The following is a 27,885-nucleotide window of genomic DNA, read 5'->3' as shown; positions in this document are numbered from 1 at the left end:
AATATTTGGATATGTCACTGCTTTTTCCATTTATACTGGACCAGTGATTGGACAAACAACATGTCACTCTTGACAGCCGTCGTGGCTCCGGAAGCGCGACTTCCCACTGTCAATCAAAATAGAAAAGGCAGCTGATTGTGCGTTTGCAGTCAATGTCCCACCCATTAAGATGTGATCCCACCCATTATATGATCTCACCCTTTATACAGTTTTACAACTTCTCAGCTTCACATTCACGACAACAATATCAGTGTACAGTCTGAAAGCCGTGCTATAATCTTGTTATCAAAGTACAGTGCCAGTGAAATAACAATAACCAAGAGAAGCAATGTCGGTAAGTGTTTTTTCTTTGCTCATGTGAGAAGTAGCCACACCAGAGTCACATATAACGTTATCGTGTTTACAACATTGGAATAGCCAGTCAAATACTGTATGGCTTAATTCTTTATTGTGGGCCTTGCTGTCATTGGTGTGAAGTACTTAAGTAAAAATATATACCCAAAAGTACTCGTTACATTTCGAATGCTCAGACAGGACAGCAATATGGTCCAATTCACGCACCTATCAATATAACGTTTTGTCATCCCTTCTGCCTCTTATCTGGTGGACTCAATAAACACATACTGTGTTTGTAAATTTTGTCTGAGTGTTGGAGTGTGCTACTGTCTGTCCGTAAGTAAAAAATCGTGCTGTTTGCTTAATATAAGGAATTTGATGTATAGAATTTTATTTTTTACTTTTATTCAAGTATGATGATTGATTACTTTTTCACCACATGCCATGAACAAATTAAATAGTGGGGCTTGTCCCGGGAATGGGATACATGTCTGGGCATGCCTCAAAAATAGCTCTGCTGAAGTTTTTGTATCAGACATGAGAGGGCGCCCTTGACTTATTTACTTAAAACCCATACAGTTAAATCAAATGTTATTATAACTAACGATTTCCCTTTTAATCTGTGTTTATATCTTTCTATGGATCTTAATGTATAAACTGTACAGTCATATATTTACACATTAATCCGTATTGCAGCTCGCTAAGGACCTAATGCACCCTACTTTGGTGGCTGAGAGGCAAAGACACAAGAAGAAGAGGTTGGTTCAGAGTCCCAACTCCTACTTCATGGATGTAAAATGCCCAGGTGAGTAGTAAGGATGTACAACTTCCCAAGTTTGCGATTTACCATTAGGGCTGGGAATTACCAGGGACCTCACGATATGATATTATCACAATACATATGTGCCGATACGATATGCATTGTAATAATCACGATTCTGTATATGCAGTGCACTTCCATACTGATATTTTATTGCGATTTGATGGTCCAAATATTGCTCACTATATATCTGCTGCAGAGAGACCATGAGAAAATACTTTTTGATTAGTCATGGAAATAAATGTGTTGGAAACATGTTGGCTCACTATTTAGAAAGAAGATGGGGAACAAGCTATTGGATGAACAATACTGGAGTTTTGGCACAGAAAATGAAAAAGCACAATGCTTGCTCACCATGGCCTGTGTGCGCCTTGAGCCTTTACCTTTTCAATGAGGATCTAATTGTTTGATTGCACCTCGACTCGCATTGGTTGAGCACCTGCCACTTCTTTCCATTACCAATATTTATTTACAGACACTGTAGTAAACTATATTTAAGTTAATTTCCTTTGAAAGATTACTGTCAAGTGATTCTCTTCCGCCCATGCGTAGGCAGCCTACTCTATTTAATTGAGACCACACATACTGTAGGCACACTTGATCTTGCAAGCCCAACTAGGAGAGGAGAGGTAGGCCATTGAACTTGAAGCAGTGAATTCTGAGTGTGTGAATAATGCGACAAAAAGTTGCTTTTAATACAACAGGTAGGCCCAGGCTAATGCATACAAAGCAAAAAGACAATCGTTTCCAAATAATCTGCGCGACCAAAAAAACATTTTCATCCCAAAATTGTCTGTCTGACTGGCCGCTCCTGCCCACAGCATGAACAATTACGACGCACCACAATGATCTCTGTCAGGACGCGCAGCCCTCTACTTGGAGTCAAAGTATGGATACTGTATATCTTCCAAAATAATATAATGATATGTAACTATTCCCCCCCCCCCCCCATCACTATTTACCATACTGCATTGATAAACTATGTACATGTAGTATGTATGTATGTACAGGGCGGCAGGCAGCCTAGTGGTTAGAGCGTTGGGCCAGTAACCGAAAGGTTGCTAGATAAAATCCCCGAGCTGACATGATAAAAATCTGTCGTTCTGCCCCTGTACAAGGCAGTTGACCCACTGTTCCTAGGCCGTCATTGTAAATAAGAATTTGTTCTTAACTGACTTGCCTAGTTAAATAAAGGTTAAATAAAATATATAAAAATTGTGTTCACACTATTATTATAATAACATTATTATCTAAAATAATTCTAATTTACAACAAATAAATGAAGCATGAAAATAAAGCATTTACAAAGGCTTATTAAAGGGATATATCGGGATTTTGGCAATGAGGCCCTTTAGCTACTTCCCCAGAGTCAGATGAACTTGTGGATACCATTTTTATGTATCTTTTAGCTTTGCGCAATGACAAAATCTACAGGAACAGCTAGCATGCCAGACATTGCGCTAACGCTTGTTAGCAATTGCACTAACACTAGTTAGCAGCTTCCTTCAAACTACGCAGGTACATAAAAATGGTATCCATGAGCTCATCTGACTCTGGGGAAGTGGATAAATGGCGTGATTGCCAAAATCCCGAACTATCACTTTAATAAAAACATTATAAGGGAACAGAAAAACATCTTTGTTTTCCCGTTTATTCCAGGCTGCTACAGGATCACCACAGTGTTCAGTCATGCCCAGAGAGTGGTGCCCTGTGGCGGCTGCTCCTTCGTCCTGTGCCAGCCCAGAGGGGGGAAATGTCGCCTCACTGAGGGTAAGAAGTTGTACAGTCACATTGCTCAAGAGCCTGAACTTATACAGTAGCATAGGTGCACACGATATCAGTTTAGAGCTCTATTGAATGTCTACTGATTATTAACTTCAACTTCTCTTTCTCGCCTCTGTGCAGGCTGCTCATTCAGAAGAAAGCAACACTGAGGGAGGTTTCAGTAGTGAGCTTTCAACTCTGATAGTCGTGGAAGGTGGACCATGGATGATTCTGACTGTTCAGTCTTAATTTTAGCTTACATTATGTTGATTGGAATGGGTATATTTAGCGGAGCTGATTGACAGTGCTTTGATCTTATTGTGATGTCTTTCATGCAAAATACAAGCAGATTAATGTTCAGCTACAATATTATGTCTTCTTTTCATATTGAATAGGAATAATATGATATAATATAAGTTGAAATAGTCTGCCTCTGTATGTGTATGAAATGTATATTTTTTCTTAGTAAATAATCAAATAAACAATCGCTTAAGCCAGGTTACTTTGTTTTGTAAAAATTTATTAGATTGAAAGAGGGAAAGGTGAATGAAACATTTCAACACACTCAAGTCAAATGAGAACCTTTTTTCACGGGCCAAGGATGAGAAGCCATGATCACCTTCACAGACAACAATAAAAACATTTGAGGGTTCATCTTCTCCGGTATGTGTATTCTTTGGTTTCGAGAGTTCCCCTGCCGGAAAGTGGTGAAAAACTGGAGCAATACATCTTCTCAATAACTAACATTATTCTACTATATACAATAAGTATCCATGTTTTATTACCTTGATTGAGGCTCCAGTGGTGCTTATTTGGCATAACGTTTACTGCATATGCTACCACCACATTTAATACCAGGAATGTGATTTTATATCCAAGGCTAGGCAGTCGAATGTAGAGCTGGGATAGTGGAAAGGAGGTGCTATGAAGCTGCATGTCAGCATATGGGGGCACTTTAAAACCATACAGATTATAGGTTAAGTCAGAGGATGGGATGCAGTTCTTTAAAGGATTTGTATGAGGCTCTTTTCACATCAAAAACATTTGAGTTTGGCTTTGGCAAACACTCCACCTGACTGTCTGTCAGTCATAGTATTATACCACCACAAGTAGCACCACAGACATGTTCACCATACTTTCCTAGTCATCCTCTAGTCTCAACGACCATGTTAACACACACAAGCACACCAAAGGTAGAATATTGGCTCATTCTGAAAAGGCACAGTCCAACCTGTGAATATGATCACACGCATTGTGAATGCATTAAATATGATCATGTCAATGGGTGCATGGACAGTAAAGCTGATTCCTGTAAACTGTTCACATAAGACCTCTAGGTGGAGCTCATGAATCATACATAAAATGAAGACCATGTCACATGACCTATTTCAAAAACATGCTCTTGGAGTGCACACTTCAGATATGAATTGTCGTTTTTTTCTATCCTTTACTAATTGGTCTGAATATAAGACTGTAAATATGGTCATAATCCATTTTATTTTAATGTTGGTCTATAATCTCAAAGTGCCATAAAACAAAATGCTGTAAACATAAGAAACGGGATTCGAGGAAGCTGGTGATTTGGAATGTATTTCTCTTAAAGAGAGAGAGAGAAAGTTGTGACTTAAAAAGAGAAGAGAATATTAAGGGTACAAGTATTTAAGTTAATCCCCTTTCACTGGGAATAAGACTTTACAGCTGAAAATGTGGAACGAAATGGAATATTTATGGAACGTTGCAAGACTTTTATCCTCTCCATCTTCTTCATAATTTTTATAAGCTGTTGAGCTCTTGCAGTGTTTGATCCAGGACTTGATGCATCCCCAAGTTCTCTTCTTTGGCACCCGCTAATTTTTCTGGAAAATAAAAAATAATGACATATTGAAGAATAATTGAATGAAACCACACAGGACAGGAGCATCATAAAGTTGATTCATATTCATTCATTCTCCTTAGGTTTAGTAAACAATAGTCTACACTGACGCCAAAGCGATTCTTATACAGTATGTCCAACAGCTGTTTAACATAACTGCTATGGTCATGTTAAGTTGTTCCATATGCAAACCCCAACCACACTAAAGAACCCTACCCAAAACAAAAGGCAGATTTGCATGCATAAACACGGATGATGGTGAAGTCTGCATCTATTCAGCAGCTATGTACAGTAACAGTCTATTGAAAGCAATTTGTTGAACTGAACTTAAAAGACAAAGCCACTGGACATTTCCGATCTTATGAGCTGTAAGCAAAAAGCACACTTTTTAAAACACGTTGCTGTGAACACACCTCAAATACTGAAACTGCAACCAGGAGTGTGTTAGTCAAGAGATACATAGTTGTGTGAGATATATGCAAAAGAGGTGAGGGACACTCAACGTGATGCATACGTCACTCCATAAATTCTCACCTTCTTAAAACAGTTGTTTTGAAACATTTAAACATTTCATTCAAGAAGAAAGGCTGGTTTTGATGTAGGAAAGATTAGGCTTTTAATGAGTTTCATTTGCACAGTGAGATGGACAGAAGACACAGAGAACTGGTGAAAGGCCTGTGTTTCTGGAAGTGAACCCTGGGACACAGTAGGCCTACAGTGGGAAGGGTGAGAGGACAGACACCCTAGAGACAGCATGAGACAGACAGGAAGAGACATCTACAAGGAGGTCATGTCATTGAGGGCATGGTCCAGCTCCTCGCTGATTGCCTTGTACTTCAGCTTCTGAGCGTACAGTTCATCTGGAGGTCAAAGCGCAGCAGGAAGTAGTGCAGGTAAGGCCCAAGGGAAGCAGCAGTAGCAGAGAGAGAGATGGAGGACAGGAAATGAGAAAAGAAATAGCAGCAAAAAGAGAGGGAAGAGAAATAGAGGACAGGTCACTGGTTGCAGAAGAGAAAATTCATACAGTATAAACATTTAAGAACAGAATATGCCAGAAAGATAAGAGATGTTTGTCTACCTGTGAGCATTTAAAAAAAAAAATGTTGGAAATCTTTTTTTATGGGCAGGAGGTGACTACCTTATGCAATTAAGCCCATTTAAAGGTTTTCATCAAAGTACTTCATACCGGTAAACCCATTCATGTGGCTTTAGGACCAAATATGCTGATCTAAAAGGAATTTGAGCATACTTTGTCCTTTGTGCAGACAGCAGACACAAAAAGTGGTTCTCTTTGGAAGCCAGCGTTTTGCCGGTTAGTAGAGAATGGGCCTACATATTTCTTTACACTTGAGACCACAGCAGTGTGTTTTATTAGCTTGTCGGAGAAGTTTCCATACGTTTGGCAAGGTACCCTTTCTTCCAGAGAAATATTTCCAGCTAGTTGAAACACAAAACCCTTGCTGGGACCGTGTCAAAGTGAAACGTTATCACAAAATGGAACTGTGTATATTAAGATGATGTTTCTTTGCTCACGGAGAGGATTAAATAACCAGACCTCTTGACCTAGGAAACTACACCCACTGAGGATTCCTGAACAAGCTTTGACATCTTTAGTAATTTAATAAATTGGAACGTCTCCCTGGGAGAAATGTATATGGTAAACTGTGGCCTCACTTGCCTGATATACTACAGTCCCTGTATGTTATTCTTGTTAGAGATACTCAGGTTTACAGGTCTGAGTTGCTACTAAAAACAATGATAAAACTGTTCTTTCAAAATATAGTCTAATATCATGCAATAAAATATGTCGAACTTGCAGTAACTTGCTCTACACTAAGATAAGTTGACTTTCTCTTCTATATTGCCATAGAGCAGTTTGTAACAGTTTCTTAAACAAAGCACTCATACCTTCCAGGTCGTCGATGGACTTTTCCAGTTTGGCCACAGTCCTCTCTGCAAACTCTGCACGAGTCTCAGCCTGGGGGACACAGAGGGAGTGGGAGGGCGTCAGAACAAGACGCCATCTTAGACATGGAGCAAATTGGTTTACTACTGGATGAATTAAGAATCAGCTGCCAGCAGTTGCTTACCTCCTTCAGCTTGTCACTAAGAACCTTGATCTCCTCCTCATACTTGTCCTCTTTTTCTGAGTACTGTCAAAATACAAGTCTGTTACAGACAAGCTCTGAACTCTTGAACATGTCTGAACTCCAAGACAGATACAGACATATTAGCATGAAAGTGCACAGAGACTGATGGTCTTGCAGGACTGTTTGTCAACCATGCTTAGTTGTAACACAACTCTTCAGGTGTGATCAAACTGGCTATGTGTTGGTATAAGGAACACATTGTGCTGCGATGCCAAAGATAAGGACATTGATTTAATCAGCACAGGGCAACTGCTTAAGTGGCTACGGTGGAATCATGTGGCGTGACTGGCACTAGAGCGGCTGGGTAGGAACGCAGAGACAAATCTGTGCTGGTTTAGGACTATTACACCTTCATGCATCATCAACATTCTCATAAAGAAATCAACGTCCAGTTTGTCTGGTGATAACAGGGTCTTTGCTCTGACGTCTGTGAAGGTAAAAGTGCGGCAGGCAGTGATTATACTCAAAACTACTCTGCTTTCACGTCAGCCATGTAGAGTCAACTCCTGATAAATGCAAAGGCTCGGGACATCCCTGAAGTGGGTGAACTAACCCCGAACATGCAGATATCCAGAATAAGTTCAAGTCATGTATTTTGATTTGGGAATGGTGATCTACACCGCACTTTGCACTTATCCAACGTTCACTTATCAGCAGTTGACTGCATTTACTTGTATGATGTAATAGTATGCACACTGACCTTCTCAGACGAGGCTTCTAGGGACTTGAGGTTGTTGGTCACATTTTTCAACTCCTCCTCCAGGTCACTGCATTTACTACAGGGCGAGATAGGAAGAAAAGTACTTCGCTTTGACATCGTAATAGCTACACAAGCCTGGAAAAACCTTCAAGTTACTGATGTCCATTTTAGCTTATGGCAGAAAATCCCCGTTTTTAACTGGACACCCATCAAAGAGGTCCTAACCCCCAATTCCCCTTTGTATTCCAGCATAATAGGCGGACTGTGCTGCACTTACAGTTCTGAGACCTCTGCCCTCTCCTCAGCTCTCTCCAGCTCTCCCTCCAAGATCACCAGCTTACGGGCCACCTAAGGTAGACAGAGCCAACTGTATGAGTGAACAGTAAGATGAAAAGGAATATGAAAAGGAAGAGGAGTGAATGGGAGAACAGGATGAAAATACTATGGATGGGTGAACAGACGGTTGGTGTAGAACTGCAGACAGTACCATCTCTATGGGACTGTATGACGTCTCACCTCCTCGTATTTGCGGTCGGCCTCCTCAGCGATGTGCTTGGCCTCCTTCAGCTGCATCTCCTGGATCTCCATCTTCTCCTCGTCCTTGGAGGCCCTGTTCTCTATCACCTTCATTCCTCTGATTGGACAGGAGACACAGCGATGTCAGCAACACCCAAGGCACACTCAATTTCAAGTGTCATTTAGATAGCCCATTCAACATGGAGGCACATTGAATCGTTTTACACAATCAAGATGGCTGTCTGGGAAAGAGCGCGCTTTCAGTACGCTATTGAAGGGGCTTGTCATTTGCTAGCAAAGCACATAGCAACAAACCTTATAACGGTACCATCCAACAGGCCTCAAATTAGCAGGAATATAGGGCATATAAATATGCTGTCAAATTAAAGATTATAAATCCATCAGGTTCTGTGGCTGGCTGGTACTGACCTCTCGCTCTCGTCTGCGGCCTTCTCTGCCTCCTCCAGTTTCTGCAGCGCGGTAGACAGCCTCTCCTGGGCCCGGTCCAACTCCTCCTCCACTAGCTGGATCCTGCGGTTCAGACCCGCCACATCACCCTCCGCCTGGGAGAAGAGAGAGGGAAGAAGGGTCAAAGGTTAGACAGATATCAGGGTCACACTCACATCGTAACGCTGTTGTACTAAAATGGATGCTCTTCACTCGATAAACGATCCACGTTGTAGAAAGCAAACAGAAAAGCAAACATTTATTTAGTCCATAAGCATATCCACCTCCCAGCGAACTGACTCCAGACCAGTGCAATGGAAGTTCTCCAGCAAACTCCGACTCACTCAGGCCCTACTACTACTTCTCCCACAGTTCAGTACAGCACCCGCAGGCCTGCCTCTGGCTGACCATGACCAGACCCATTTTACATAACCTGCAGTTACTCTCCTCCTAATTACAAGGCGTGTTGACAAAGGGAGCTGCCCTCCACTGCCCTCTATCACTTGGTCCTATCTCCAGCCAGTCAGTCTTTCAGTCAGGTAGTTACCATGGGTGTGAGGACTGAACACTAGGCCTGCATGCCAGAGACATGCTGTCTCAGAGGCCAGTAAAACACACGTTAGGGCTAGGGCCTGGAATAAAAGGGCCACAGAGAGGGCGGTTTCCAGTTGGAGAGGGAGCAAACAGAGCACAGGGGGAAAGGGTAATTAGGAGCTATTTGTGCAGAGTGAGTGCCATTCCATTCCATTTTCTCATGGGCTGGATATTCCTGCTCTGCTCTGGGCTGACTGTGGGAGAGAGACATGGCTTCCTGCTCTGCTCTGAGCTGACTGTGGGAGAGAGACATGGCTTCCTGCTCTGCTCAGGGGTGACTGTGGGAGAGAGACATGGCTTCCTGCTCTGCTCAGGGCTGACCGTGGGAGAGGGACATGGCTTCCTGCTCTGCTCTGGGTTGACTGTGGGAGAGACATGGCTTCCTGTTCTGCTCTGAGCTGACTGTGGAAGAGAGACATGGGTTCCTGCTCTGCTCAGGGCTGACCGTGGGAGAGGGACATGGCTTCCTGCTCTGCTCTGAGCTGACTGTGGGAGAGAGACATGGCTTCCTGCTCTGCTCAGGGCTGACTGGGAGAGAGACATGGCTTCCTGCTCTGCTCTGAGCTGACTGTGGGAGAGAGACACGGCTTCCTGCTCTGCTCTGAGCTGACTGTGGGAGAGAGACACGGCTTCCTGCTCTGCTCAGGGACTGGTGGTTAGTCAGCACTCTCCATTCTATGCCTCTCTTTTGCCTTCTCTTGATCTCTCCCTCTCTTTCAGGCCTGACTGACACCCCACCCATCCTCCCTCCCTCTCTCTCTCTCTCTCTGTCTTTCCCTAGTTACGACAGAAGCCTGTAAAGAGACAGTGGAGGAGGGCAGGAAATGTCTGTTAAATGAAAGGTTGATGGAACAACAGCCAGCCAGCTAAAAGCCAATTGAATCCAACGCGACGATGACCGATTTTCCAGAAAGTGAATGCTGTTGCATAAATTGACCACAAAATGAATCATTGTGGATAATATATTGTTCCCTAACTTCTTTATGGGATTTTATGGATATCAGATCAACTGCTAGACAGTTTGAAAGAAAATACAAACCAGGCCGGAAAAACGGATTGTTATTTCCTGGGTGAAGTAATGTCTATCTGGAGAATTCCTCCACACATTAACAAACATTCTATTCATGAGCGCAGGTCAGTTAGGTATGCAGGTCGGTTTGCGGCTGTAAAACAGGTCCAGATACAGACAGGCAGGCAGTTAGCAACAGAGCTAGCTTCCTGAACAGTTTAACGGCTGTAGTCAAAATATCAGCAGCATAGAAACACGATTACCAGGGGATTTACCACTAAAACAATGCGCAATAGTGTTGAGGTACTAGTTTATAATGGCGATCTAACATCAGACTTTCAAGTTTTTATCTTTTTATTGTCATGTGCACAAGTACAGTGAAATGTCTTCGATTAAGATGGGAAATCTCCCTCAGACAAAACTCTGTGGGTTTTAAAACATGCTTATCCATCTATACAGTATATCCCTTCATGCGTCCGAAGGGAATTCATTCAGCCATGTGGAGGGAACCAGGCATTCTTCTGTGAGACGCATGACGATGGTAGATACTGGCATTCAACAACTGAAGTCTCTCAGGGTTGGATGGGAGAGGCATTTTGTTGTTGTTAGTTTCAGCTACACAGTCACTTATCTATGGACCAGGCCCATGCCATTATGGATTGTCGCTAATGAATACTCTGGAGACTTGAAAAGTACCACAAAGAAAAGTATGCAACACATTTACAATAAGCTGACATAACAGCTTACAGGCTCACCATATACAGTACGAGTACATTCCTGTCACACATGAAACGTTTTAGACTAAATGTAATGACTCTTTTTGAGAGAAAGGAAGTGGAATACGTTTCACGGGGGTAAAGGGTAGAAAAGGAACAGGAAGCCAACCCTCTCCTTCCTCCTTCCCCTCTTTCTTTCTCCGTCAGTTCAGGGTCAGAGGAGAGTTCGCTCTCCCTCTTTCTCTCTTTCCCTAGCCATGCCCCTTCCTTAGTCACCCGGCATTCTCCGGCTGCCTGCACGCCTTATATGGTAAAACATACTCAAAAGAATGTTTGTGGTGCAGTGCCAGGAAGATGTTTGAGAGCAATCACACACACACACTCGCGCGCGCGCACGCACACACACACACACACACACACACACACACACACACACACACACACACACACACACACACACACACACACACACACACACACACACACACACACACACACACACACACACACACACACACACAATCACACATAGACACTCACACAGAAAACAATGCTTAAATTAAACCATCTGGGATTTAGGAAAAGGAAAGATACCGAGCTACAAGGACGTGCTCTGTTAGCTCTTCCTCATATAAACTAAGCCGATCCAATTATTATTATTATAACAAGGCAAGTCAGTCAAAAACAAATTCTTATTTACAATGACGGCTTAGGAACAGTGGGTTAACTGCCATGTTCAGGGGTAGAACGACAGATTTCTATCTTGTCAGCTCGGGGATTATGATCTAGCAACCTTTCGGTTACTAGTCCAACGCACTAACCACTAGGCTACCTGCCGCCCCAACTACGAATGGCGATAGGAAATGTCTGGTGAGAAACTAAACAAACTACATTAATGACATGTCTAATATTACATCATGATGGCACTTAATATAGCTATCAACAATAATGTGTTCAGAATGAAAAGTCTGTCAGTAGCTATGGCTAGGGTCAGGAGAGTCTCCTGGTCAGGAAAAACGTGCAACCTCTGTTAACGTTATGGTATTTAACTAGGACCGGGAGGTTTTTTTCTGATCCCATGGCCAGATCAGGAAAAACTTAAAACCCAAGTTATATTGGTCAGGAAAAACTCCTTGCACGTAGGTAGCTACAATATATCTGCAGTACCAGCTGAATGTGTTATGTTATATGGAGGCTGTTTGAAGCTTGGCAGCTGATGACACAGCGACACCCTACTGACACTAATTACACACTGACACAGCATCCTCAATGAGCGCCCGCAGCTCACTAGAATAAGCTTGATGTTGTTAGCCCAGCATCTGGAGTGCTGAATCACTCCCTTTGTCCCCGCTCTGCACACAGTGGTATCTCCCTCCCTTTGGCCACGCGACTGGCTTTCTTTATGCTGTCAATATAACTTCAAGATACTTTATATCAACACCAGAGCCTTTTCAATGGCAACAATTATGTAAATTCTGAGCAATAGACGACAGGGATTGGCTATATAATTTCGCACTTTCTTTTTGCCAAAGCGACTTATACAGTGCCTAAATACATTTTCGCATTGATGGCCCCAGCGGAAATCGAACCCAAGACCCTGGCGTCGCTAGTGTCACGCTCTTACCACCCGCTGTGGCTCATGGAACCGGGCGGGCACGACCCAGCACACCACGCATTTTTATTTGCGGACCATACTTTATGAAAAGAGCAGACGCTCTGTGCTATTCAACCAGGACCAAGACTACTACTACCATATCCATACTTAAGACATAGTTTTCAAACTAAACCATCTTTGCTTAAGAGTTATTTCCATACATACAAGCGATGAGTGGAGTTGGGTATGCCTGGTACCCACCAGAGCCTTGCATTTATTAATCTAAATACATGGCTCTGGTACGCGCTTGTCCCTCTTGTCAAAGCGGCTAGTGCCTTGGTCCGTGCTATCCAGAACCCTTTGGACTTCCCGACTCTGACTTTGCCCCATTGAAGATTAAATGTAAAATGGTTCTGGTAAGGGTTAAAGGTCCCGATCAGTCATTCTGATTCCATGTAAAATAGCCTTTTGAGTGACTAAAATATCACCTATAATATTTTTTTGGGGGATAGAAATGCTCAAATTTGGAGAAAAATGTATTTTTCTCTCATGGCTAAAGACCAGGAAGTTAAAAAAAGAGGCTGATTGGGGGGGGGGCTTATAATCATGAGCTCGCCTTGACTGACAGCTATTTGAAACGCCTATGTCAAGAAACTTGGATGCAGTGAACAGTGTTGCACTAAAATCATCTCAAGCAAATTTGGTGAAACCCAAAGCAACTGAAACAACATTGAAATTGCATCAATGATGTTATTTGTTTTTATACATACTCCCGTTTGGCATGTTTCTTGTGATGCGGTTCACAGCAGCACTGATGGATGTGTTGACATGACAACTGCATCAGAGTTTTGAACAACCCTCCTCCCTTTTGTTCCATGGTGGCTGAAGACCTAGCTAGCCATTAAGTAGCTAACACCAGACACAGATGAAATGGGAAACATATAAGTATCTTTGCCATAGATGAATAGTGTACATTTTTTATTATATTTCCTGACTAAGTCCTGAGATTACAGACTAGTACTAAAACACTTGAAGTAGGCATTCTAGAGTTCAGTCAACAAGTTACTATATCATTGTGTTTACTTGATAGCTACCTACACAAATAGCTAGCTAGAACAAAGTGTTAATAAGATTTAAAAAATAATTTAAAAGATTTAAAAGCAATACAAATAAAAGTTTTCCAGTACAGTACAGTCAAATTTTGGCAGCAGTTGAGTAGCTATCTAGCTATATTAACCACGCCCCTCTGCAAAACACACCTTCTCCAATGTTGGTTATAAGGCTGTAATTATTTAAATTAGGTAAGAGAATATCATGTTACCATTGGTGTATTGAAATAAGAGTAACCCCCATCCCCTTAATAATCCTGAATCCAAGTGTTTGACATGGGGGAAGGGACCAGTATCTTAATGATCAAACCGTATCAATGTAGAAGCACCATACTTTGTTATACTTTGGTCATCATACTTTGAACTGGTTTCATCCAAATATCATCCAATTTCAAGAGCAAAAAAAATATTTTGACTATACATGACCGTTAAGGTTAGTTAAGGGTTACAATTAACGTTAGGGTAAGGGTAGGGGTTAAAGTTAGGGTTTATGGTAGGGATGTCCCAAGAATATCGGATAGCACTAACTCTAGTGCATTCACATACACACACGCACACACGCACACACACACACACACACACACACACACACACACACACACACACACACACACACACACACACACACACACACACACACACACACACACACACACACACACACACGGCAGACGACAGCCAATGGTGACCATAGCAATGGAGTAACAAACATTTTCGAAGTGTGAAAAGTGAATTGCTATAGCACTATAAGCATGCATAAAAAAGTATTTACAGGCAACCAAAATTATTACCCAAAATGTTTTAGAAACAAATGTTTTTTATTGTGACTGACTCTGTAAACATGTGATGTGACAGTTGTGACTGACTCTGTAAACCTAGTTATAATGCTATCCAGCTAGCTAGAGCTAGAGTGGAAAGCTAGCTGATCAGTAGCTGCATGTACGTGCTGACGTATAACCACGCAGGCTAGGTTGTGTTGCAAACAAACAAACGTCTCGAACGTGGTGGAATGCGAATGCGCCTCCACCAATGAAAATGTGTTGTGGATGGGGTCAGCCCCACAGCCGACCCCACCCCGTTCTATGTGCCGCAGCGAGGGGTACTTGAACTGAGCCACAAAGGACCAAGGAGGTGAGACATGCCATTCATTAGGAAATTACATTCCTGTTGTTGCACTCATCCTGTTGAGTCACAGACATTGAGAGGGAAGGAGGGCTACAGCACAAGGAAGTGAGACATCAGGAATGTAATAATTGCTTAATTTGAGGATGGTTGGGTAATGAAGAGCATAAGGCTTGGGTTTCTATGGAAGTGTTACAGGCAGGCGCTATGTTATATGCTGGTCCAGTCCTGGTGTGATCCCATCTGTTAGCAGAGACTTGACATGCAAAGACAGCCTCATATAAGCAGGCATGTCAGGAGGAGAATGAGATATGTAAAGGCAGGCTATTAAACATCAGGCACATGCTTCTAATGCAGCTCCACACACCTTTTCGATGCAAATAGGATGCTGAATCAATAGAGAGGACAACTCCATCATATTTCAGCCACATTCAGACCCTGCTCCATTCTTCATCCAGACTTAAGCCAGCTTTATAGTGGAGACTGCTCACTGCTCACTGATTCGTATATGAGTCTTAGAACATGGGTAAAACCAAAGGCCTGAGCTTCAGTAGGGTCCACAGTAGTGTGGGTACGCATGCAAATAAGGATGCAAGAGCTCAATTGGGTCTTAAATCTTGAGCCTTGCTGACAGCAGAGACCAGAGAGTTAAGTGCCATCAGGTCAAGTAAACATTCCGCTAGTAAAACTAATTACTGGTCTATATATCGTGGTGACCCCCCTCCCACAACTCTAAAGCAGTGGACAAGCTTAGGCCTGTCACTATGCATGGCAGCCAGTGGGACCCCTGGTCAACACTGTAAGTAAGTATAAGACAACATCCACTCCAGCGATGTAGTGGTAAAATATAAACTCCAGTGGGTGATCGAGATAAGACGAACAACCACCGATATAAACCAAAACATATTACATTTTTAGAACTGTATTGTTTGATTGGATTTTCATGCATGTCTATAGGGAAGGCCTAATGTCATTTTCTGTAGTAAAAATTACACAAAATGCATATAAGGTAATCCCTCCCAAAATAGTCCATTTGGATGCTAGAAAAGTCCAGAAAAATAGGATGTGGAGATGTTTATATTGAAATGTGGTGTTTTTTAAAATCATGTTCATGTTCTTAGTATCTCATGTGAGCTGCACTGCAATTCTGTATTGTAAACTGCTTAAGTGCACCAGTGTAAAAGGCTCTTAGTTGACTCTAAAATGTACTCTATACCCATTTGAAGAGACACAAGTTTGATAAGGTTACAGACTCTCTCAGTGGACTCCATGTACATTTCAGGGGACCCCATATAGAATATTCGTGTTCTGAGTATTGATCAACGCTGGGAACACAATAAGAAGTAGGTAAACGATTATTAACCAAATAAAAAGGTGAGTAAAAGCTATTTCACCAAAAAAAAAGTGCGTAAACAGCGTAAAAGTTTATGTGCGTTTACCCGTCACTGCATCCCTGATCCACTCCCACAAATACTGTACTTCGAAGGCTCAAAGGAGTGCCCCGCGGAACTTCAATTAATGCCAAAATGCATTACTGTTGAAGTTAAATTAGGAAAGTGGTGATATTCCCATAGAGAAAAATCCAGTGGAACAAGGAAGTAATTCTTTCCATAGCATGCAATTCATCCTGGTGCTATTAGGGGCAGGAAACCACTAGCCAATTACCAGACAGGACAGTCAACAGATCTAGGCCTATTTGGCATTCACTGTAGGCTGCTGTATGTTTACGTGGCTGTCAAAAGCATAGATCTAAGCAAACAAATGTAATTTAAAGCTTGGTGAGAGGGACAGACAACAATACTTTTAGAAGAAGGGAATAGTTGGGGTATTTCAAAGAAAAAAGTATTGGTGAGAAATACTTTCAGCAACAAAGTCAGTGGCCAACTTCAAAATAGCAACTGGGTTGTCTTGACTCTTCACATTATCAGGATGTGTCTGTATCATAGAGCCCAGGCCTGGGAGAAATGTCCAGCATCTGCTTATCTTCCTGCTGATCTGGGCTGAAGCACAGGAAGTGTCGGAGTGGAGCTGGCAACAGGCAGTATCCTGGGCATGTTCCTCAGGGGCAGGGAGTAGAGAAGCTACGTCTCTAACCACTGATACTGGGTCAGATACTGTTTCATCCCTCTAATGGTTAAGACTAGGACTGGGGGTAGGGTAATCCGATCCTAGATCTGTGGTTTGGCGCAAAAAGGTCTATATCGAGCCAGAGGTATTCCCTCCAGGAAGAGGCTTGGCTCGGCTGGGAATGGAGTTAGCAGAGCCTGGGCTATATCTACTCACTGGGCACACACTGGTTGAATCAACGTTGTTTCCACGTTATTTCAAAGAAGTTACCTTAAACCAGCGTGGAATAGATGTGAATTGGTGTCTGTGCCCAGTGGGTGGCAATCATCCCTCTCATCTACATGAATGGAAAATAGATCTTACCTCAAATAATCTCTAAACTAAACTGTGAGAACTGTTGAAATGAATATCCAGAAGAATGTAAATGGGGCACACTTTGCTCCTCACACTTTTCTCAATTGAATCTTTCAATGGTGATTCAACAAAAGCTGAGGGTGTTGTGTGAAGTAAAGTAACGCCTTGAAAGACACGAATACCACTTCACACCAAATTAACGTCAAGGAATTTGTTTGATGCCAAAAGAGTCTCCCTGCTTTAACTATTCAAAAGACGATTCATTACCTCAAAGACACACCAACATTCCCTCTTTTGTGCACCATGTTGCAATGAAAGGGTTTGTTGTGCCAAGAAATCATCCTGCTCTGCGCCAATTACTCACACATGGGCCCATACTCCCATAAGGTTGCTACACAAGTGCTCAGTCAACCACTTCAAGTCTTTTCATCCTTGAACACAGACAAATAGCTTGAGTTTAAGAGGTACGTGTTCTTATGCTTTGAAGCTGAAAAGACTGAAATGATGTTAAGACAGTCTATGTCTGAGTAAACTGTGAATGAATGGCAGATCTCAATAGCAACCAGTTTGGGGCCTTGGGGTTAATTCAAGGGATGAATTAAAGCTGCAATATGTAACTTTTTGAGCGACCTGACCAAATTCACATGGAACTATGAGCTATAGATCTGTCATCCTCATTGAAAGCAAGTCTAAGAAGCGGTAGATCTGTTCTATGTGCGCTCTTTCTTGGTTTCCCATTCTTATGTTTAGTTTGTGCGTGTATTACTTTTGGTTTTGTACACCAGCTTCAAACAGCTGAAAATACAATGTTTTTGGTTATTGAAAAGACATGTCACAGCGTTTAGATGGTACAATGATAAGTCAGTATTCTGTCATCAGTGAGCCTTGAGGTTCTCTCTTCTTTGTTTGTTACCATTTATCAGTGAAAGCTGCATCCCCACAAGGCCTATAGCTGACAACAACTCCCAAGATGCCAGTGGTCTGGCACATTGACATCCTGGGCTTCTCATGGAGGACAATTCCATCCATTTCACATCTCTCTTTCTTTGCTCCCTGCAATAGATTCCTCTGAAATGAAGGGGAAACCCTTCCTTTAGCCAGATCCTCTCATTACCTCACCTCTGCTGCCTTTCCAGGAAAGACCTGAGCTTTCTCTCTCTAATTCTCTCATCGGGCCTCCTACAAGTATGCAAATGGTAGCCTACATACGCTCTCTACGTACATAATCAAGTATTTTAACATACATAACATGTCAAGACTGCCTCCCATTCTACTGAGCAGTAACTCCACAACTCTCTCTCCCTCTCTCGCTCTCATTCTTTCTCCAATCTCTCTCTCCCTCCCTCACTCTCTGTCAAAATCTAATATTGCATAATGCGACAAGGCATTTAATACTTATATTGGAAATATCATCATATTATGTTTGATGATTCAGATCTCCTAGGCACATTTAAAAAGGAACAGTGTGTGAAATACTTTTTGAACCATCCAGCTAAGTTTGAACTGGCCCTCCAGAATTACCCTGTTTACCTATAGGCTACTAACATCTTATTCCAGTATTTGCACTTATACAAACCAAAATTAGGCCTTATTAAGATGTAATACTAATGAAGTAGCCTACTTACAGCTTACTCCCTTTATAATGAAAAGTAAATGTGACAATGTCCAAAACGAGAATAAGATCATATATTAATGCTATGAAATATGTCAATAGAGGACTTTCTAAGACAAAGATGTATGATTCCTACTTTTATAACACCTCTGAGAATGATTATCCAGTTTTTTTTGGAGACCAACGCCATGCATTGTCTTCATCACTACCGGCAAATCAATTAATTAACGTGGCTTTACCACACTATTACAGAACGCAACACTGTTCTGTAATAGCGAACATGACAGACTTGGTCAGGGGGAGAAGGACAGGTAAAAGATGTTTCCAAAGGGAATAGACAGAGAGAGGGAAAAGATAAGTATTCTATTGTCTCACTTTCTCCCGAAGTTCTCGTTCCCCATCCAGTTCTCTCTGTAAAACCTGCGTCCGGTCTTCTGCATCGTCGGCTTGCTGTTGCAAACACTGGATCTTTCTCTTCACAGCTTCCAAAGAATTCAAACCTGCCATTGTCGTACTATTTGGTTAAAAAGAAAACTTTTGGTATAGAAAAATAAAATATTGTGGTAAAAGCTGCTTTAGTCTATTCGAAACAGGATATAGGCTACAAATAGTATAATAGTCTTTGGAATGGACCGAAAGAGCAGAATATAAATCTCACGTGGAAAAATTTAAATTGTATAAGCCAAAGCAGTAGGCTATCCAGGTGTTTCCCGAAATGTTTCTTTAGTTCAGCTTCAGCCTAAGAATGGCTTAACAAAAGTATTAAAATATCTACTTTGGAATGTAATATGTATGAACGCATTAGCGAAGCGCAGCGTTCCAGTTTTGAAAGCCAGATAAAATGGCAGGAATGATGAGGAAAGTTAATGTGCACTCCTCCAACCCAGAGAAGTGTGATTCAGATGAGGTCACGGTTCCAGGATAGGCAGGGCGTGCCGGTCCTGGTTGCGTGATGCTTGAGGGGGGTGTAGGCGAAGGGAACTTTCAATGGAAATTCGATGAACAGCTTAAATGATGAGACATCAATACAGTACATAGCCTATAAAGCCTTATGTAAGTCAACAGTTGCCTATGGTCAATTACGAATGTTCTTCAAAATCAGGGCTTCAGTTCAGTAACAAAAGAACAAGGAGTAACGTTACAGGGGAAATCCAGTCCAGCAAACATGAGGCTAAATGTAACACTTTTAACTGCCTAAAAAATAGCTCCCCTCTCTGACAGGGAAAAGTCATCCTTGACCTTAAAGAGAATAAACTGAACACTTAATTCTTATGATGCTATATAGTATATGTTACAGTGTACCAAAAAATCCAGGTTTTATCAACAGTTGTCCAGGTCAAAGTCCAAAGTGTTAGATTTTTAGCCTATACTCAAATCCAATCCAATTGAATTGGTCACATACACATGGTTAGCAGATGTTAATGCGAGTGTAGCGAAATGCTTGTGCTTCTAGTTCCGAGAGTGCAGTAATATCTAACAAGTAATCTAACATCACACAACAACTACCTAATACACACAACAAGTACCTAATACACACAAATCTAAAGGGATGGAATAAGAATATGTACATATAAATATATGGATGAGCGATGACCAAGCGGCATAGGCAAGACGCAATAGATGGTATAAAATACAGTATATATGTATGAGATGAGTAATGTAAGATATGTAAACATTATTAAAATGGTATTATGTAAAGTGACCAGTGATCCATTTATTAAAGTGGCCAATTAATCGAGTCTGTATGTAGGCAGCAGCCTCTCTGTGCTAGTGATGGCTGTTTAACAGTCTGATGGCCTTGAGATAAAAGCTGTTTTTCAGTCTCTCGATCCCAGCTTTGATGCACCTGTACTGACCTCGCCTTCTGGATGATAGTGGGGTGAACAGGCAGTGGCTCGGGTGGTTGTTGTCCTTGATGATCTTTTGACCTTCCTGTGACATCGGGTGCTCTAGGTGTCCTGGAGGGCAGGTAGTTCGCCCCCGGTGATGCGTTGTGCAGACCGCACCACCCTCTGGAGAGCCTTGCGGTTGAGGATGGAGCAGTTGCTGTACCAGGCGATGATACAGCCCGACAGGATGCTTTCAATTGTGCATCTGTAAAGGTTTGTGAGGGTATTAGGTGACAAGCCACATTTCTTCAGCCTCCTGAGGTTGAAGAGGCGCTGTTGCGCCTTCTTCACCACACTATCTGTGTGGGTTGACCATTTCAGTTTGTCCGTGTGTACTCCGAGGAACTTAAACTTTCCACCTTCTCCACTACTGTACTGTTGATGTGGATGGGGGGTGCTACCTCTGCTGTTTCCTGAAGTCCACGATCATCTCCTTTGTTTTGTTGACATTGCGTGAGAGGTTGTTTTCCTGACAACACACTACTGTATGTTGTGGTGTGTTAGTGTAGTTCTGGAGATGCCTATTTGTATTGGCTACTGTAACTTTATTGTTAAATATCTCATATGTGTGTGGGTGCCAATACACAAAGCAATGCTTATGATTCAGTTGTCTGTATATACTCCAACCAGCAGATGGAATAAGCAGGTTTTGATTTATGGTGTCTTGAGTGAGTGTCTGTTGTGGAAATGTGGTCGATACAGCTCCAGCTCTGTAAATGCCAGTGTGATTTGCCCACCAGAAAAGCTTGGAGCATTGATTTCATTAGACACAGGACTGTGTGGGCCTTTCTGTTTGCTTTAGCTGCATTCCTGACATTCTGGGACTGCTACTCAGCTATTGGAGCCTGCTCTCCTCTGCTGCTCCACAGCCCTTATCAGTAACAGGCCTGCAATAAACTACCACCAGCCCCCTATTCACTTCAGCCCACTCCCTCATAATGTAGCATGCACCAAAGACACAGACTTACACGCTTAGAAAAAGTGTTCCAAAAGGGTTCTTCGGCTGTCCCATAGGAGAACCCTTTTTGGTTCCACGTAGAACCATTTTGGGATCCAGTTAGAACCTTTTTTGGTTCCATATAGAAATCTCTGTGGAAAGGGTTCTACCTGGAACCCAAAAGGGTTCTTTAAAGGGTTCTCCTATGGAGACAACCGAAGAACCCCTTTTAGGCTCTAGATAGCACCTATTTTTCTAAGAGTGTAGGACATACCACACGCTTCAGGTTGGAGTTCCCCCTAGGCACTGTTCAAGGATTAACTTCCCCCTCCCCAAAATCCTGATGTTAATCATTATGTTGGTTAGCTTATATTGTTTATTGTATAAATATTTGTGGTCATTCGTTCTGTCTGTCTGCTTGCAGATCCCAGGCACCAGGCCTGCTGTGTTTGGTGTGAGTGATAATATCTGAGGACGAAAGCAGGATAACATCATTTAGCCACAGACAGTGTCGTCCTCACTGACAGTTGCTTGTGTCAAAATCTTACTTTCTTCTGATGAAAATCTGTACATTTTGTATATTTGAATGGCTATAGATTAAAATAAGATTGTGGCTAAGTATGACAAATACACCCTTAATTCTATATGAAACTTTGAAATGAAGCCTAAGCCTGTAAGTACAGCTGGACAGTGCAGTACAGTCAGAGAAGGTGTAGGGATACCACCTTTACAGCAGCTGACCAGCCATACAATAATCACTATGCAGTGTTTATCAGCATTACTGTCTGTTAACCAGTGCTACTGTGTTTAGGTGGAACAGATCGACTGAGTGTGAGTGAGTATGGGGTGTTAGTGAGCTCATCTTTCAGGACTGGGTGCACAGGAATGTGAACACACTCTCTGATCTCCTCCCCAGCAGATAGGCCTGATCAAAGCACACTCACAGCTGGCACTGGCACTGGGGCAACAGGCCAGCTATAGAACTAGAATCTGTAGAATGGATATTCCAATTCAAAATAATGATCTGTGCTGGTACAACAGTGGCCATATTTGGTTTTGGTGTTCTGAAGGCCTCTTAAGTGTCACACACGTTGCACAGGAATGTGGATCTCCGGTTCGCCTACTGATCGCTCAGCGTGCTGTTGACGTCTGACTGCCGATTCTGCGATTCTACATGTAAAATTGGTCTCCACTCGGTTCGCAAGTACTCTCGGTAGGCAAATGCTATTGGTGCGGTTGAGCCCTTAGTGATAGTGAAAGGACTGGGTGAAGGCTCAGTCCCAACAGGTGGGAGCCATTCCACTAATGCTCAATACTGTAACAATTATCTAACTAAATAATAAAGCCTTGGTAATAGGGACTGTTCATAACAGAGAACCTGTGTTATAGACGGACTATTACATTACATTACCGTTCCCCAAATAAGCAATATTAGCCCGTTATTCTTAGCCGTTATTCTTAGTTTCTACATTTTCTAAACAAACCTAAACATATGACAGGAACTGGGGGGCCTGTGGCTTGGTTAATGAGGGTATTGGCTCAGGTGTGCCCCAAACATATTTAACCCATACCTCCAACCTCCTCCTAGTCCCCTCCCTCCAATCACTACCCAGTGGGCGTGTTATAGGGGCTCTACCCAGGGGCTTTGGTGCCTACTCACGTCTGCGGCGGTCTTCTCAGACTGTTCCAGTTTCTCCTGGGCATCTTTGAGGGCCTCAGAGTATTTGTCCAACTCATCTTCAGTCCCCTTCAAATTCTTCTGCAGGCTCAGCAGCTCGTCTTCCAGCTAGAGCAGGACAGGTGATTATTGGTTAAAAGTACACACAGTTAACTCACCCCCACCCCTCTTTCTCTCTCTCTCCCTCTCTCTCTCTCGCTTTCTCTCTCCCTCTTTCTCTCTCTCTCGCTCTCTCTCTCTCTCACACACACACACACCCGTTAGCTCTCTCTCACACACACAGGCACAAAAACACACATACATTTTATTCTGGTGTCTTTTCTTCTTTCAGTATTATAATAACATATTTTACTCTTCTTAAATTTTACTCCTATCAAAGTTAAACAAGAAAGTCTCTTGAAGAATTCTTCAAATTCCTCCAGGCTTTTATGGTTTGAGGTCAACTCGAGGTTTTTAGTATCAAGTTTCCTTTATGTCTTATCGTTTTTGTATATCCTCTTTTATGAATGAATAAAGTCCATTTAAGTGGTTAAATTGGAAAGATTTTTCACTTTCTATAAGAAAATATTTTGGTATGGGCAGGAGTGTGTATGCTTTGTACAGCATTGTGTTTCAGCTACACATCTAGCTACATAAAATTCCCCAGAGTATATATATAAATAAAAGGGTGTGTGTTTTCATTTACCAGGGCTCCCGAGTGGCGCGGCGGTCTAAGGCACTGCATCTCACTGCTAGAGGTGTCACTACAGACACCCTGGTTTGAATCCAGGTTGTATCACAACCGGCCGTGATTGGGAGTCCTATAGGGTGGTGCACTATTAGCCCAGCGTAGGCCGTCATTGTAAATAACAATTTGTTCTTGACTGACTTGCCAAGTTAAATAAAGATTCAATTTAAAAAATGACTTCGTTAGATGTTTGTGTTCAGTGAACTTTACATGACCAATCCATCTTGTTATTCAGGGACCTATTTAGCAGACACCCTCATGGGTACCATTATTACACCTCTCTATATTGGGATGGTAAAATGTTACAGAGGAAAATGAATGCCTTTAAAATTATAACAATTCTGCTGATGGATTGATCATCTGCTCAAAGTAACAGTGATGAGATGATAACTCTATAAAGTGCATGATGACTTCTTTCGGGGTGTTGAAAGCTGCGTTTATTTTTAGTCAGAAATAATATGAGCGTTGGAATGCACAGCCTCCTGATAATCCCACTGGATTCCACACGGCCTATCTCTCCTTCTGACTAAAAATACAGCTGCTATCCAGGTGGAGACACCTGTCAGGCATTTGGATGGACGACCATACAGACGCCCTTGGTCTACCAGTGGACCCCAGCCAGAGACCCATCACAAAGCTCCATTCTCAGTGTGAATAGCCTCTGCGACCTGGGTCTCCGTGGCTGTAGAAGTTGGGATTGTTGGACCAAATATCTTGATTTTGGGGCGAGCCTTGCAGAAAACAGACCATCAATCAAGACATATCCCAATGATGCTGCATTCAGCCTCTATTTGTCCTTTTGTCAGTTGGCATCACTTTAGTCCAAGTGTTGGGGGATGTAGTACTCAGATCACCATGAATCAAATCAAATGTTATTGTCACATGCATTGTAAACAACAGGTGTAGACTAACAGTGAAATGCTTACAGTTTACATACACCTTAGCCAAATTCATTTAAACTCTGTTTTTCACAATTCCTGACATTTAGTCATAGTAAAAATGCCCTGTCTTAGGTCAGTTAGGATCACCATTTATTTTAAGAATGTGAAATGTCAGAATAATAGTACAGAGAATGATTTATTTCAGCTTTTCTTTCTTTCATCACATTCCCAGTGGTCAAATTTACTTGCACTCAATTAGTATTTGGTAGCATTAAAATTGTTTAACCTGGTGTCAAACGTTTCGGGTAGCCTTCCACAAGCTTTCCACAATAAGTTGGGTGAATCTTGGCCCATTCCTCCTGACAGAGCTGGTGTAACTGAGTCAGGTTTGTAGACTTCCTTGCTCACACACACATTTTCAGTTCTGACCACAAATTTTCTATGGGATTGTGTTCAGGGCTTTGTGATGGCCACTCCAATACCTTGACATTTTGCCACAGCTTTGGAAGTATGCTTGGGGTCATTGTCCATTTGGAAGACCCATTTGCGACCAAGCTTTAACTTCCTGACTGATATCTTGTGATGTTGCTTCAATATATCCACATAATTTTCAATCCTCATGATGCCATCTATTTTGTAAAGTGCACCAGTCCCTCCTGAAGCAAAGCACCCCCACAACATGATGCTGCCACCCCCGTGCTTCACGGTTGGGATGGTGTTCTTCGGTTTGCAAGCCTCCTCCTTTTTCCTCCAAACATAACGATGGTCATTATGGCCAAACAGTTCTATTTTTGTTTCATCAGACCAGAGGACATTTCTCCAAAAAGTACGATCTTTGTCCCCATGTGCTGTTGCAAACCGTAGTCTGGCTTTTTTATGGCAGTTTTGGAGCAGTGGCTTCTTCCTTGCTGAGCGGCCTTTCAGGTTATGTCAATATAGGACTTGTTTTACTGTGAATATAGATACTTTTGTACCTGTTTCCTCCAGCATCTTCACAAGGTCCTTTGCTGTTGTTCTGGGATTGATTTGCACTTTTCGCAACAAAGTACGTTCATCTCTAGGAGACAGAACGCATCTCCTTCCTGAGCGGTATGACGGCTGCGTAATCCCATGGTGTTTATGCTTGCGTACTATTGTTTGTACAGATGAACATGGTACCTTCAGTCGTTTGGAAATTGTTCCCAAGGATGAACCAGACTTGTGGAGGTCGACAAATTTATTTTCTGAGGTCTTGGCTGATTTCTTTTGATTTTCCAATGATGTCAAGCAAAGAGGCACTGAGTTTGAAGGTAGGCCTTGAAATACATCCACAGGTACACCTCCAGTTGACTCAAATGATGTCAATTAGCCTAGCTTCTAAATCCATGACATAATTTTCTGGACTTTTCCAAGCTGTTTAAAGGCACAATCAACATAGTGTATGTAAACTTCTGACCAACTGGAATTGTGATACAGTGAGTTATAAGTGAACTAATCTGTCTGTAAACAATTGTTGGAAAAATTACTTGTGTCATGCACAAAGTAGATGTCCTAACTGACTTGCCAAAACTATAGTTTGTTAACAAGAAATTTGTGGAGTGGTTGAAAAACAAGTTTTAATGACTCCAACCTAAGTGTATGTAAACTTCCGAACTTCAACTGTAGCTCTGTTTTATTCCTCTTGTCAAGTCCAAGTGGTAATGTGTGTGGTCCGTTGAAGGAGATGTCATCCTGTCCTCTTTCACTCCCAAGGCTGCTGTGGGCTGTTGGGAAGGAAACTTGCCTCAGAGGTCAGCGTCTTCAAGTTTCATGGAGTCCATGAGTCGTTTGTTGATTTATGCCGACATTCACACTTTCGTACCAAGCTTTGCTCTGTCAGCTCAAACCATTGTAGGCATACTGTACACTCTCACTCTGTGAAGCATCATCTTTAATATGCTTTCATTTTGCTTAATAAAATGTGATTATTTCATACATTTTCATCAACTTTGATTGACTTGGTCTTACATCTTCACTAACAATAAATTTCACTAACAATAAATTGCTAACAATGTCAATCTATGATTTAGGTCCATACTTTAATCAAACATAATGTCTGGGATTAATTAAATAAACTGTGTGATGTGTTTACGCCTCACTTCCTCAGAAATATGTCTGGTATGGAATAAATGTTGAGATTGTCTTACAGAGTCTGGAGCAGTATGAGACATAACATCAGAGCCTGTACATGGCTTGAGTTTGAGCATCATCATCATCCAACTCCGTAAAACTAAAAGGGGTTTTCGGCTGTCCCCATAGGAGAACCCTTTGCAGAACCCCTTTTGGTTCCAGGTAGAACTCTTTCGGGTTCCACGTAAAACCCCTTTTACATGGAACCCAAAAGAGTTCTACCTGGAACTAAAAAATGGTTCTCATATGGGGACAGCCACAGAACCTTTTGGAACCGTTTTCTTCCTAAGAGTGTGCAATTTTACTGTGTCTAGTGTATGGTCCATAGATCCATCGGCATGTATCCTCTCCATCATTCTGAACTCACCTGTTTGCACTTGTCCTCCGCTGCCTTCTTATCGGTCTCGGCCTGCTCTGCACGGTCGATTGCGTTCTCCTTGTCCAGCTTCAGCATCTGCATCTTCTTCTTGATGGCCTCCATGGTGCCTGGTTAGAGTGTGCTCACTGAGATGAGAAATGCAGCTGAGAAAGTTGAGATGTTAACCCTGTAGTTTGAGACAGAGTCTGTCCTGTTCAGTACTGGAGCAATCTCCACTGGAACCTGCGTCCACAAGAGTCAGAGGGATAGAGAGACAGACAGAGGTAGAAAAGAGGGAGAGCGAGGGAGTGAGAGAGAGAGAGGGAGCACGCGCAGCACAGGGGGATGCAGACTCAAGGCTAGGGCTGCAGTCAATACTTTAAACGCCCAACTAAACCTGAGTGTAATCTCCGATGACCCCCTCTCCTCTCCATCCTCCATCCCTCCCGCCCTGCACTCACCACACTGTCCCCCTCACCTCACC

General features: G+C 42.3%; 2 protein-coding genes across 6 annotated transcripts; one reads left to right on the top strand and one right to left on the bottom strand.

Annotated features, from left to right (window-relative positions):
• Positions 1–186: 186 nt before the first annotated feature.
• LOC120054729 (40S ribosomal protein S27-like) lies at positions 187–3,572 on the top strand. Of its 2 annotated transcripts, XM_039002285.1 has the most exons (4): positions 190–334; positions 1,033–1,141; positions 2,816–2,926; positions 3,062–3,572. In XM_039002285.1, exons 1-4 carry the CDS (start codon positions 329–331, stop codon positions 3,088–3,090), a joined length of 255 nt encoding a protein of 84 aa, XP_038858213.1. In that variant the 5' UTR covers positions 190–328; the 3' UTR covers positions 3,091–3,572. The 2 variants fall into 2 exon arrangements, with proteins under 2 accessions (XP_038858212.1, XP_038858213.1); XM_039002284.1 differs by lacking the exon at positions 3,062–3,572 and having other exon boundaries at positions 187–334; positions 2,816–2,991.
• Positions 3,420–27,704, bottom strand: LOC120054728 (tropomyosin alpha-4 chain). 4 transcript variants are annotated; one of them, XM_039002280.1, is made up of 9 exons: positions 27,411–27,693; positions 23,270–23,395; positions 8,589–8,722; positions 8,160–8,277; positions 7,921–7,991; positions 7,644–7,719; positions 6,884–6,946; positions 6,702–6,771; positions 3,420–4,776 (listed from the first exon to the last, which is right to left on the bottom strand). In XM_039002280.1, exons 1-9 carry the CDS (start codon positions 27,522–27,524, stop codon positions 4,694–4,696), a joined length of 855 nt encoding a protein of 284 aa, XP_038858208.1. In that variant the 5' UTR covers positions 27,525–27,693; the 3' UTR covers positions 3,420–4,693. The 4 variants fall into 4 exon arrangements, with proteins under 4 accessions (XP_038858208.1, XP_038858210.1, XP_038858209.1 ...); XM_039002281.1 differs by lacking the exon at positions 3,420–4,776 and adding an exon at positions 4,786–5,653 and having other exon boundaries at positions 27,411–27,704; XM_039002282.1 differs by lacking the exons at positions 23,270–23,395; positions 27,411–27,693 and adding an exon at positions 19,159–19,669.
• Between the last annotated feature and the right edge of the window lie 181 nt (positions 27,705–27,885).

The sequence above is a fragment of the Salvelinus namaycush genome, chromosome 10, assembly GCF_016432855.1.
Source record: "Salvelinus namaycush isolate Seneca chromosome 10, SaNama_1.0, whole genome shotgun sequence".
Lineage (NCBI taxonomy): Eukaryota > Metazoa > Chordata > Actinopteri > Salmoniformes > Salmonidae > Salvelinus > Salvelinus namaycush.
Note: the sequence above shows the minus strand (reverse complement) of the source record. Positions and strands in the feature narration are given on the sequence as shown.